We start from the raw sequence: 13,610 nt of genomic DNA, 5'->3' as shown, positions 1-13,610 counted from the left end.
CGGTGTGGAGCTTAAATGAGCTAATGCAGATAAAATTCTTGGCATCGTGCCTGGCTTAGAGCTAGGACTGTACTACATAATGCCACCATATAGGGACTGTTGGTGGCAGAACCAATAAGAAAAACCCAGGACATGTTGTTGAATAAAAAAAAAACAGCTTGCAAAATTGGCGCATGAATATGATCCCTTTAGTGAGAAATTATTTTTATTTCTACATCTATATGTATACATATGCATCAAGACGTTTGGAGGGCTGGTTGTCCAAATGTTAGTAGTGGTAACTTCTGGGTAGTAGAATTTTTGCTTTCTTCTCTATGGTTGAAAAAGAGCATTATTATTTTTTGAGCAGGAAAAGAAAAAAAGAAAACTCTTCTGGAAAACTCTAACAGTTCACACCAAGAATCATTAGAGCATTCTCAACCTTTGACCCAACCATCTTACTCTTGGGAATTGACCTAAGGAAATAATTCAAATGAAAGAAGCTAAATTCATAAAAGCATGCGCTGCAGCATGATTTATAGTAGAGGAAAACGGAAAAGTTAATTAAATTATTAACTTTAATAATTATTAAATTACTTACCCATTGGAACATTGTACAACAATTAAAATGAGAAAGAGGACAACCATGTAACAACGTGGAACGATGCTTATGACCCAACAGGAGGCCAAAGGGGCAGATGCAAAATGAGATCTGTGCAGGCAAAAATCTTGCATGCATTTGGATGAGGGTTGCAAAGGAACACAGGCCAATAAAAAACACTGAATTCCTTGGGGCCATTGATTGGTGGGGATTTTTTTTTTTCTTTTTCATTTAGAATTCCAATGTTTCTGATGTTGTTTGTGTAATATTTTTTTTAAGTGGCTTTAAAAATCTCCTTAGGGAAAAGAAAGGAAAGCAGAGAGGGCAATATAGGAGGGAGGGGCTCTGCATAAGAGAAATCCAGAGGGTATCTAAAATCCAGGGGCAACATTTCCTGCTTGGCCTTCTACCTGGTCGTCTCAGAGATTGTATCCACTTGACACCCTGACTTGAGAGTGATCTGATGGACAGAAGAGTTGCCAAGTTAGGATGGCAGCCGGTTAGCTGATAATGAAACTAGGGTTGAGTGCTCTTCAGATTGGGATCATCTGGACAAGTCGATCATGCTTGCTATTGACAAGATTACAGAGAAATGAACACTGGTCAGGGAGTGAACAAGCAGGCTTCCTAGAGGGTAGTTTGGCACTGTGTATTCAAAGGACTCCTCAGATTCGGCAATCCCACTTCTTAGGACTTATCCTAAACCTAAGGAAATAGTCAAGACAGTGCATAAAAATATTTACACAGATGTTCATCATAGAGTTTATAATAATTTAACATTTAAACCCTCAGTCTCACCGAAAAGGAACTAGTAAACCGAATTTTGGCATAACCATGCAGTGGTACACTATGGTGCTACACTAACAGGGTATAGACACAAATCAGATGTGCAAAGATGCTCACCACATATTATATACAAGAAGCTTCCACAGCAAGACCTAGATTATGTATGTAAACACGTTCATTTGCCTATAAGAATTTCTACAAATATGCACCAGAATCCTGATGATGATTACTCTTTGAATGTTGGGTTTAAACATGGTATTAGCCAGTGTAGTCTCAATTACGCTGCAGTGATGCCCCGAAAACCTACCAGTTTCCAACAACAAGCGATAATTTCTCACTCCTGCTTATTTCTGTTGTGGCTGGCTGCTCCTCTGCCCCCCATCTTCACTCCAGGACCCAGATGGACAATCTCTACCTGAACACTGCAGGTCTCTGGAATGGAGAGAAGAGACAATGGCCCACCCACAGGCTCTTACAGATGGTGCCAGGCCACTGTCACACTCCCCCCGCCCCGGGTCCAACAGGGCAGGCATATGCTCTTCCACAGGTCCTCAGGGAGGGGCATTCAAGGAAGGCTAGTAGACCTTTTGAACAATAATACAATCTACCATGAAAGTTAGTTCACCCTCGTCTTAGTCCATTTGGGCTGCTCTAACAAAAATCCCACAGACCAGGTGGCTTAAACCATAACCTTTGACTTTTTGGTTCTGGAGATGGGGAAGCTCAAGAACAAGGTGCCAGCAGATATGGTGTCTGGCAAGGGTCCACTTCCTGGTGCATAGATGTCTACCTTCTCTCCATGTTCTCTGGGGTCTCTTCTATAAAGGCCCTAATCCCTTTCATGAGGGCTCTGCCTTGATGACCTAGTCACGGCCCAAAAGTCCCAACCTCCTAATACCATCACTTTGGGGATTAGGTTTCCAGTGATGAATTCCTGGGGGTAGGGAGCCACAAACACCAACTCTACAGCAATCCTATCTATTTCAGTCCTTTCCTTTGCAGCATGTAGTCTTGTCCCAGGAAGTGGATGGGGTCACTGTTGGAGCCTCTTCAGGAGGGAAAACAGAGATACCAAGTCCAAGCTACCTGGCACGGGGCAGACGCTGCAGTTTCAAGCCTGAGGCAGAGGGGCCAGAAAGTGGTCAGAAATCTATCTAATTTAAGAGACAGGTTAACGGACCTGTTCTAAAATGATGATAGGACAGAAAGTTCTGGATGTCCTGAATTGTTATGCCAGGTCTGCTATTTATTCTTTTTTTTTTTTTTTAAGATTTTATTTATTTATTCATGAGAGACACAAAGAGAGAAAGAGAGAGATGCAGAGACATAGGCAGAAGGAGAAGCAGGCTCCATGCAGGGAACCCAACATGGGACTTGATCCCGGGACTCCAGGATCACGCCCTGGGCCAAAGGCAGGCGCTAAACCGCTGAGCCACCCAGGGATCCCCTAAAATGGAAATTAAAATAGGGGCGCCTGGCTGGCTCAGTCAGCAGAGAATGTGGCTCTTGATCTTGAGGTCTCAAGGTCAAGCCCCACGCTGGGTGCAGGGCCTACTAGATAGATAGATTAAAATAAAAAATAAATAATAAAATAAAATAAAATAAAATAAAATAAAATAAAATAAAATAAAATAAAATAAAATAAATAAATAAAAATAAAATAAAACAAAATAAAATAAAATAGTTATCTTGCCTACTTCATACTCCTTGGTTGGGGGTGGGACAACTCAGTCTAAGGCTTTAAAACTTAATGCTCTTGCACATGGAACGTTTGGTTCTTCATGTTGTAACCACATACTCACACATATTACATTTCCCCAGCTCCTCTCATCACTTTGTCCCCAAAGTGGCTTATCTCCCCTTTTATTTGTGTTCCTGCGCTTTCACTAGGGTGGGTGAAAAGATGACAACCAATGCGCTTTCACTAGGGTGGGTGAAAAGATGACAACCAAAGCCTCAATAGGGAGGGAAACCTCTCTGATGGGTGAGCCATGGAAGACCCGGGATGCAGAGGGATGGGCTCCACTCCACTGTATCATATTGAGAAGTAGCCATGTCCCCCCTTGTTCCTCCAGACCTCAGCCTCTTAGGATAGAAAGGAGATGTCAGGGCTTCCCAAACTGGCCTGCTCCTTAGAGCTATGTAGGAAGCATTTAAAAACTAGCTTCCCAGGCTCCGCCTCCCAGAGATTCTGATTCAGCTGGTGAGGGTGGGGCCAGGCCGAGTCACAGGTGATCCATGCCACCCCCACCTGGCTCTGGCTCCTGTCCAAGCCCTGCACTGGCCTCATGAGGTGCCCCAACAGGGAGGGCCCACACATCTCGGGTGGCACGAGCCCTGGCAGCTGGGAGAAACCTGAGTGCACCTAGGCTATCTGATGGTGCACCTGCCCTGGTCCTGTGCTCACTTCTTGAATATCAAGAACAGGGGAAGGCTCGGGAAGAAAGGCTCCCCCCCCGCCCCTCAGCAGCACAGCTCACCCTGCAAGCTGCCCCAGTGCCAGAGGAGATATTAAAAAACATATTCCCCTTTTCCTGCTCCTAGCCCTTCAGAACCAAATGCACTGCAGGGTTCTATAGCCCGCCTGCACATCTTTACTGATAACCCTGGAATTTATCGCTCGACACATCTATCAACACGGCAGTGAGTTCCTCGAGGGCTGGGACAGGTCTTACATGCCCTGAGCAATGCCGAGGACACCATTAGTGCTTGCTGAATATTTCATGAATAAAGGAGAGGTAGTAACACTACCCATGTTACCACAGGGTCAAAGAAGGGCTGATATTCACACCCACTAGGCTCCCAGGGAATGCACATGCTCATACATCTGAGGGGCGGAAGGAACCCCATCCTTAGTCACCCAGCTAGAGGCTGAGCTTACCATGCCCGGATCAGCACCAGTACTAAATTACTTTTGACATCACAAGACCCTTTGATATAAGGTAAGAAAGTCGGAGAGCCTCTTCACAGGAAAATGCCCTTTCTCTCTCCCATCGCCCACCTGTCTGTCTGTCTCACATACACACACACCCTGCATACAATTTCTAGGTTAAGGGTTTCAGCCCTTTCAAAAAATGGAAAGCTCCTTTTTTTTAATGGAAGTGTATCAGTTACAAACGTAGACAGTATATTAGAGTCACAACTGAACATTTTGTACCTCCCAGTCTAGTCACTGATTTAGGCAAGGATCATCAGTAAACACTAAACTTACTGAAGCAATGTTTGTCAGGGAACAGGGCATTTGTTTGGTTTCCAGGTATCACTCTACTGATAATCTATCAATTTCAAAGTGAAAAATGTACTTGCATGACGGACAGATTGGGCATCCACCACTTTAATCAAGTAATCAAAATTAGTATTATTGATAGTGGGCTGAGCTGACAGGATGTACCTTGAGCTACACAATATCTATATGTATGCTTGCCAAAAATATTTTACCTAAACCCAGTCATTAGGAAACAGATACACCCAGAACGTGGGACATTCTATAAGACAATGGCCTTGACTCTCAAAAATCTAGTGTCATAAAAATGAACACAAAGGAAGGAAGCTTTTTAAAAAAAGAACAAGGGCGCCTGGGTGGCTCAGTCTGTTAGGCATCTGCCTTCAGCTCAGGTCATGATTTCAGGGTCCTGGGATTGAGCACCGCATCAGACTCCTTGCTCAGTGGGGAGTCTGCTTCTCCCTCTCCCTCTGCTGCTCTTCCTGCTGGTGCGTGTGCTCTTGCGCTCTCTCTCTCTGTCAAATAAAATCATCAAAAAATAAAATAAATATAAAAGAGAACAAACAGACATAACAGCCAAAAATAAAGCATAAAACTTCACTGGAGCCTGTATCTCCCCTTTCCCCCTCTCTCCCACCCAGCCCAAGGAAATTTATAGTGTTTTGGAGACACCTGGGGAAATTTGAAAAAGGACTGTACACTAGCGCATGAATATACACTTTCTTAGGTTGATAATGGTGCCGTGCTATAGAGGAGAATGTTCTTTTTCTTAGGAGATACAAGCTAAAATGTTTGATGTCTACCTTTCTTTCAAATGGTGCAGCAAAGAAAAAGAAAGAAAGAGCTAGCTATTCAAAGGTAAAGTAAATGTGGCCAAAATTTAGCAATCAGTAACTCGACAGGCTGAGCACAAAGTCTGCAAACATGGCTCTTTTCTTTTTTTTACAGGTCGAAGATGTCCTTGGTGACATTATGAATACTTCCTCTTTCCAGACTGTACAAACACCCTGCAGCGAAGGCTATGTGCTTTACATTGAACTATGCTTTTAACTTTTCTGTAGGCTTGAAATCTTTCAAAATGGAATGTACGGTGGGGGAAGGAATCTCAGCCCTGGACTAAGGCTCGGGCCCCCAAATCAGGATTCTACGCTCCAGGGAAGGAGCCTGGACAAAGGAGAAGACCAAGGTCAAGGCGGGCTCAGGATTTGCCAGGCTGTTTAAATAAAACCAGGCAAACGCTTCTGTAGGTAAAAGGCCAGGGGAAAGTTACCAGACTCTGAGTCTTTCCTGAATTCCTCTCTCCTCCCCTTTCCCTGTGAAGCTTGCCCCACCTTTACTCTCTTGAGAGAGGGACTGTAGCAGGGAGGGGAGGGGGGCACCCAGGAGGGTCTGTGAGGCTCTGGCACCCCAGACATAACCTGGTTGCCAAAAGAGAAAGGGTAAGGCTTGCTCTGATCCTTCTCACTGTCCTCAGAGTCTAGCAGGCCACTGTGCTGGATAGAGGCGCGGGTCCACCAGCACATGCCAGGCCCTCCATGACCTGCCCTGTGCCTTAGGGGCTAGAAGTCTGAGAGCTAGAGTTCTCAGAATCTCTTGCCAGCCAGGATTCACTTTAGAGCCCACTAATGAGAGGCACTTGCAGAAACCATTACTCCCTTCTCTGGCAGTGGTGGGCAGACTTGATGCCAGTTCCCAAACTAGAAATGTCCTCCCAGGCACCTCACTTTAGCCATGCCCCTGGGGATGCCAAGGCCGGGCAATGACTGGAGTTGAAATGGCACCTGCCAGTGGAGAGCATCAGTCCAGCCCCCAAAGCCCACCTGGCATGGCACCGGGACACAGGAACGTTTGGTCATTCTCCTTGCACAAGAGAAGGGGCTCTCTGCTGCCAGGCGTCTTGGAGTCGAGGCAGGAGGGTCAGCAACAGAGAGTCTAGCACAGCCAGACCTTCCCAGGAACACCGAAGACCCCTGGAAAACCAAGAGGCCTGACATGACTGCCTCATCTTACCAATTCCAATCCTCATTCTCCACCAGTACGAAGCCCCGGCACCCACTGGCCCCTCCTCATCAGTCTTTTTCACTTCTCCTGGGCCTGTGGATCTGTAGTCAAGGCTCCCTGGGCCTCCTGACACCCACCCCTGCAACACACCTGTGATCCAGCAGCAAGATGCCCTGCGCCAGCAAAGCCTTCACCTCCTGGCTTGCTCCAAACACGTCCCATAGGCTCAGCTGGGGCTCAAACTGCTGCCAGTGCTGGGAAACCAGAAGGGTGAGAGGTGCAGAGACCATGGTGGGGAGGGTAGCTGGCCAGGCTACTCTGGTCAGAGGTCTGGGGGTGTGGTGAAGGGCAAGGGAGGGTCCGGTCCCTGGCGGGGGCAGGGGGGCGTTGTGGCCCTAGTCCAGGGTTCTCACCACACTGCCCACCGTTTCTGCCCATCAGGCCTTAGCTGGGCCGAGGCCAACCTCTAGCTGCCAGCCCCAGAGAAAGATGTATGCATCTGTGTGTGCACACAGAAGGGGACTGTGATTCTGCAAGACTTAGGAGAAGGAAGTAGTGTGCCACAACTCCCAATTCCTTACCTGGTGAGTGATCCCCACGTCTGTACGTAGCCCCATGGCCAAAACTTCCTCCAGCCTGAGAGAAAAAGCATCAGGGCATATTGGAGAGGAGACCTGGGCCTACCCCAATTCTTAAAACCCTATGCTGGGATATGTATATGGGATACACATACAAGGAAGAGCAGGATGGTGAGGGAGGGGGCGGGGCAAGACAGGAAAACAAAGACGTGCATGTGGGGAAGGCTCTAGGAGTGCACGCAAACCCTAGGTGAAGAGCCCTGCGCCTTCAGATGCTCACAGCTCCAGCTTGCTCAGGGGGATGCGTCTCCGGGTGCCATGCCCGAACAGCATCACTTCTTTCATCCAGTTGTCCGGCTCCAGGGTCTGAATCCGAGCCTCTCGGGTGTGGTCCCCGGCCCCCTGGGGTGCAAATCGCCCATGGGCCCCTGGCAACATCAACCACCACCCCCACTTTAGTAGCACCAAATGTTGTGTGCTTGCCTGATGTTGCATCAGTGGCTCTCAAAATGTGGTCCCTGGACAAACAGCATCTTATATGCTAGAAATATAAATCCTTGGGTCCTCCTCCCACAAAATCTGTTCAATCAGAAATTCTGGATGTGGGGCCCAGAGACAGGAGTTTGAACAAGCCTTCCAGGTAATTCTGATACACACTAACAATTGAGAACTACAGTGCCAGGCACTACATCAAGCATCTCAAAATATATATTCAACAGCTCTACAAAGCAGATATTGCTGCACATTATGCATAAGGAAACGGAAGCCTTGAGAGGTTAATAAGTGGCCCAAGATCACACAGCCTTGACATTGTGCTCCTGAGTCATCCCTTTTACGGTTCACAGGGGACTCACCAGGCCCCACGCCAAGGTACTGACCGCACTGCCAGTAAGTCCAATTGTGGGTACTAAGCGCCCCCTGTGGGGAGGGAAGGAATAGTCCGTTCAGAGTGAAGAAAGTCAGGGGCACCTGGTTAGGATGTCCTAGCTCAGTCTTCAAGAGCACCGAGCAGAAACCGCCACCCTCCCCACAGGGCCACAATTGTCCAGTCATGGATTAGCCCACCCGCCTGTTCCCCAGCTTCAACCATCAGCCCCAGGACATACATTCCGGGCAAAGTTGGAGACCTCATACTGGCGGAAGCCAGCGTCTCGAAGCAGCGCCCGTCCCTCCTGGTACATCTCAGCAGCGAGCTCAGGGTCAGGGGCAGAAAGGGTACCCCGTTGCACCTGGGTGAAGAGCTCAGTGCCCCGCTCCAGAGTCAGCTGGTAGAGGGAGATGTGATCATCACAGCAGCCCAGCAGTGTCCGCAGCTGCCTCAGCCATGGCCCCACCTGCTGCGCGGGCAACCCCAGCATCAGGTCCACAGATACACGCCCAGGGAAGAGGCGCCGTGCCTCTGCCAGTGTCTGGAGAGCATCCCTGGATGAGTGTGTTCGCCCCAGCAGCTGGAGCTCAGTGTCATCCAGGGACTGAGGAAAGAGGGCCAGGTATAAGCACGGAGGCCAGCTGAGAAGCAGACAGGCACATGTGACCCACCTTACTGAGGACAGATACAAAGGACACACCAGAAAGCTGGGAGGCCATGGTCAAGCCTTGCAAAGCATTTTTAAGCAATGTCTAATATATCCTTATAACCCTCTGACATTAGCTCTACTTTATAGATTTAAAAAATGAGGTTTAGAAATGTTAAACAGGGATGCCTGGGTGGCTCAGTCAGTTAAGCATCTGCCTGCAGCTCAGGTCATAATCCCAGAGTCCAGGGATGGAGCCCTGCAAGGGGGTGGGGGGTGACCTTGCTCAGCAGGGAGTCTGCTTCTCCCTCTCCTTCTGCCCCTCACCCTGCCTGCAGCTCATGCTCTCTCATGCTCTCTCTCTCTCTCTTTAAAGATTTTATTTATTTATTCATGAGAGACACAGAGAGGCTGAGACACAGTCAGAGAGAGAAGCAGGCTCCATGCAAGGAGCCTGATGTGGGACTTGATCCTGGGTCCCCAGTATCACACCCTCAGCGCTAAACTGCTGCGCCACTGGGGCTGCCCCCTCTCTCTCTCTCTTTCTTTTAAGATTTTATTTACTTATTCATGAGAAACATAGAGAGAGAGAGAGGCAGAGACACAGGCAGAGGGAGAAGCAGGCTCCATGCAGGGAGCCCAACATGGGACTCGATCCCGGGTCTCCAGGATCATGCCCCAGGCCAAAGGCAGCACCAAACCGCTGAGCCACCGGGACTGCCCTTGTGCTCTCTTTGAAATAAATATATAAAATCTTAAAACAAAAAGAAATGTTAAACAACTTGCCCAAGGTCATACAATGGCAAAGTCAGACCTGGAATTTAAAACTGATTCTAAAGCCAAGAGTGTTTTTAAATTTTGCTTTTTTGAAATACTTCAAACCTCTACAAAAATCGAAAGAAGAGTACAATAAACACCTTCATTTAGATTCACCAAGTAACATTTTGCCACATTTGCTTGGTCTCTAATTATACATGTATGTGATTACAATGTTGAACCATCTGACAGTAAGTTATAGGCCAGCACTGACCAAAAGAATTTTCTGAGATGACAGGGATGTTCTCTATCCGCACTGTCCAATATAGTAGACACTAACCACATGTGGCTATTTAATTTTAAGTTAGTTAAATTTCAATAATCATATTCTAAGTGTTTACTGACATGTGGTCAGTGACTACTGTACAGGTCACTTCAGATATAGAACATTTTAGCAGAATATGCTAGCCACTGACCACATACTAGTGAGCACTTGCAATGTGGTTGCCTAAATGTAGTTAACTTAAACACTGTACCCCTGTACCCCTAAATACTAAAGTGTGCATTTCCTAAGAATAAGGACAATCTCTTACATGACCACAATCCAATTATAGAGTTCAGGAAATGTAGCAGTGACATGACACCATTATCTAATACACAATCATATTCAAAGTTGTCCCAATAATATTCATTGTAGTAACTTCCCTTTCCCACCCGAATCCAGGATCCATCTGGGTCACACATTGCATTCAGCTCTCATTGCCTCTTTCGTCTCTTTGAGTCTAGATACTCAGCCTTTGTCTTTCATGACATGACATTTTTGAAGAATACAGACCAGTTTTTAAAATGTCTCTTAAAAAGTTCTAGATACTTACTGTATAACACTGTGCTTATAGTTAATAATATATTGTACACTAAAAATTTCGTTAAGAGGGTAGACTGATCTCACGTTATTTGTTCTTACCACAAAACAAAGGTCTTTCTTAAAAAAGTTTGTTTATTTAAGTAATGTCTACTGTGGGACCCAAACTCACGACCCTGAGACCAAGAGTCATACACCGCAGACTGAGCCAGCCAGGCACCCTCAAAAAAGTCTTTTAATTTAGATTTTCCAGGTGATTCCTCACAATTAGATTTAAGATATGCATTTGAGGCCAGAATATCTCAGAATATCTCTTTTCAGTACATCCCATTAGGACAAAGCCCTGACTCCAAACTCTATGGTAAGTGGTAGATATATTAGAAGGGTTGACAATACTGGATATGGAAATACCAGGAGTGAAACTGAAAAGAATATGTTTCTCCCCTACTTACAAACCTTCAACAGGTCCCTTATTACCACTAGGCAAAACCCCAAACTCCCTAGTATGATGCTCAAGGCTTTTGGGCTCTACTGTGCAGCCTTGCCTCCAGCCTCTCCAGTGACAGAATGACACATACCTCCCCAGAATATGCAAGCCTCTTCAATATCCTATGTCTTTTCCTCCCACACCCTCTCTCCTGTGGAAGTCCTCCTCTTCAAAGATCACCTCCTCCAGGACGGTTTCCAGGATTTCATCAGACTGAGATGCCCTTCAGGCTGTACTCTGAAAGTCTTTTGAGACCCCCTTTATTGGCAGCCTTTACCATACTGCACGGATCTGATGACCTGCCTGCTTCCTCCTGTGTCTCCATTCATATAATAAGAATTTTTCTGAGTGTCTACTATGTGCCATGCACTATGGTGGGTACTTGGAATACGATGATTTTTAAAAAGAAAAAAAGAAGGCGCGCATGATTCCTGCTCATGGAGCTTGTGGTCTGGCACAGCACCAATTAAGCAGCGTCACCATACACCTTCCTTTGCCTACTGGGCCCTGGCACCCAGAGGAGTCAATACGTGTTTGTCCAATTAATGAATGTGCCCAGAGGAGAGATGGCACTGAAGGCCTGGGTGCTCTGGGGTGCCCTGTGTGAGATGGGTTACCTGGAGGCCGATGGACAACCTGTTGACCCCTGCTGCCCCAAAGGCCGCCAGCCTGGAGCTTGGAGCCGAAGTGGGGTTGGCCTCCAATGTGACTTCCGAGTCTGCAGGCAGGTGAGCTGCCTGGTCCACCGCCTCCAGGACAGCGGCTACGGTGCTGGGACTGGCCAGACTGGGGGTGCCCCCACCAAAGAACACAGATTCCACCCTGGGGAAAGAGGACGGAGAAGAGGAGACCTGGAGGAGCCCTCCGGATGCCTGCACCGGCCCTGGCTACTCCCCGAAACAACTTCCAGGACCTCAGCCTGCTGCCCAGCACGGACCTCCGCACGCCGCTGAGTCGCAGCAGAGTCTGCGCCTCAGTCACCAGACAGCTCCGCACGGCGGCCTCCTCCACGCCACGGGGGATGTACTTGTTGAAGTTGCAGTAACTGCAGCGCTTCTCGCAGTAGGGCCACTGGGGACGGGTAGATGAGCCGGGCCAGGGGTGACCCAGTGGCCCTGGCCACTTGCCGGGCTCCGTCGCACCACCCCACCCCCAAGCCCTCAGGAGTGGCTATGCCGTCTCAGCCCCACGGCTCCCCACGGCTCCCCACGGCAGGCGGGACGCGGAATACTGTGCCCCCACTTCACTAGGAGAAACAGACTCGGAGGGAAGCCCCTGGGTCAAGGTCACCGAGCTGGGGAGCGCCCGAGACTTCAGGTCCCCGGACCACGGCACCTCCTTGCCAGGGCCCCGCGTCGGTCCCAGACCTCGGCTGCGCGCTGGGACCCACGCGGGCGGCTTCACGGCGCCGCCAGCCGCCAGCCGCCAGCCGCCACGTGGGCGCCGCCCCGCCCCACTCACGTGCACGTAAAGCGCCGCGCGCGGGCTCGGGGGTCCTCGCGCGCCCTCCGCGCGGCGGCGCCTCTGGGCCGCTCTGGCCGCCGCCGCCGCCGCCCAGCCTCGGGCGCGGGCCCCGGGGAGCGCCACGGCGCCGGGGGACGGGGACGCGGCGGACACGCGCCCGGGGCGCACGGGAGCGCGCGGAGCCCGGCCGGCCGGGCCGCGGCGGCGGAAGGAAGGAAGGGGCGCTGCGTGAGCGCGCGCCCCCCCGCGGCTCCCGGACCGGCGGGCAGGGCCCGGGGCTTCGCCGCTGCGGCGCCACCTGCTGGGCACCGGCGCGCTCGCGGCAGCCGCCTGTCCGCCCTTGCAGGGCACCGGGCTTGTGGGCGGAACCGCCCCCTTTTGCACCCTGTCAGAGGGCGACTTACCCGGCCCGTCTAGGAATTCTCAGTCCGTTCAATCCGTTCCTTCACATTTTACGTGCGTGGCTCAGGGCTGAGCCCTGGGGAGGTAGATGCATAAAACCAGATCTCAGTACATGTGCCTAAGACAGGAGAGGCAAACTGAGAAGAGACAGCAGGCGACAGATAGCCAGCATCTGCTGGATACCAGGGCAATGTGCTCTGTGCTGTGTGGCCGGGCTGCTACAAGGGCCGCGAAGTCAGGGGAGAAGGAGAGGGCACTTGGGCTGGGTGTCGAAGTTGCAGAAATTCCCGGGGGCAGCCGGCTTGGCCAGGAGAGTAAGCTGTCATCTCCTGGGTCAGGCCAACCTGGGAGGAGACTCAAAGATGGTGTATGTCCGAGAGAGATGGGGTGCAGAGGAAAGAAAGGCCAGGAAAGCAGGCATCTGAAGAACTGTCTGATAAAGTGGAAAGACCATGGGCTTTGGAGCCAAACAAGCTGTGTGGCCTTGGATAAGACTCTGAACCTCTCTGAGTTTCCAGTCTCACCATTTGTGAAATGGGGCTAGTGCTTACTTGGTAGGGACTATGGTAGAGAAAATGCCTATGAAAGCACCTAGCATAGTGCCAGGCACTAGGAACATCCTAAAGGGCCCTGGATTTTCTAAAAAGTAAAGAGGCTGCTGCTGGAAGGGACAGACACACTGGGAGGTAAGTATTGAAAGCAGCCGGAAAGTTTTGGCCTCTATGAACTGGAAACTGATAGGCCTTTTGGAACCCAGCTGTTTTTTTTGTTTTTGTTTTTTTAAAGATTTATTTATTTATTTATACATGAGAAATACACACAGAGAGAGATAGGCAGAGACACAGGCAGAAGCAGGCTCCATGCACCGGGAGCCCGACATGGGACTCGATCCCAGGTCTCCAGGATCGCACCCTGGGCCAAAGGCAGGCGCCAAACCGCTGCACCACCCAGGGATCC

General features: G+C 49.6%; 1 protein-coding gene and 1 long non-coding RNA gene across 2 annotated transcripts; both read right to left on the bottom strand.

The window, feature by feature from the left end:
• Nucleotides 1-187: 187 nt before the first annotated feature.
• Nucleotides 188-2,729, bottom strand: LOC119873429. Its single transcript, XR_005364044.1, has 2 exons — nt 1,674-2,729; nt 188-1,285 (listed from the first exon to the last, which is right to left on the bottom strand). It is a non-coding gene; the product is annotated as an uncharacterized LOC119873429 (long non-coding RNA).
• Nucleotides 2,730-4,431: 1,702 nt separating this feature from the next.
• On the bottom strand, nt 4,432-13,251 carry RSAD1 (radical S-adenosyl methionine domain containing 1). Its single transcript, XM_038546034.1, has 12 exons — nt 13,205-13,251; nt 12,837-12,954; nt 12,249-12,590; nt 11,725-11,858; nt 11,405-11,609; nt 8,275-8,640; nt 8,023-8,086; nt 7,449-7,596; nt 7,172-7,226; nt 6,741-6,844; nt 6,410-6,559; nt 4,432-5,104 (listed from the first exon to the last, which is right to left on the bottom strand). The coding sequence occupies exons 1-11, from the start codon at nt 13,249-13,251 to the stop codon at nt 6,442-6,444; spliced, it is 1,701 nt and encodes a 566-aa protein (XP_038401962.1). The 3' UTR covers nt 4,432-5,104; nt 6,410-6,441.
• Between the last annotated feature and the right edge of the window lie 359 nt (nt 13,252-13,610).

This window comes from Canis lupus, chromosome 9 (assembly GCF_011100685.1).
Source record: "Canis lupus familiaris isolate Mischka breed German Shepherd chromosome 9, alternate assembly UU_Cfam_GSD_1.0, whole genome shotgun sequence".
Lineage (NCBI taxonomy): Eukaryota > Metazoa > Chordata > Mammalia > Carnivora > Canidae > Canis > Canis lupus.
The sequence above is the reverse complement of the archived record's forward strand: the minus strand, read 5'-3'. Positions and strand labels throughout refer to the sequence as shown.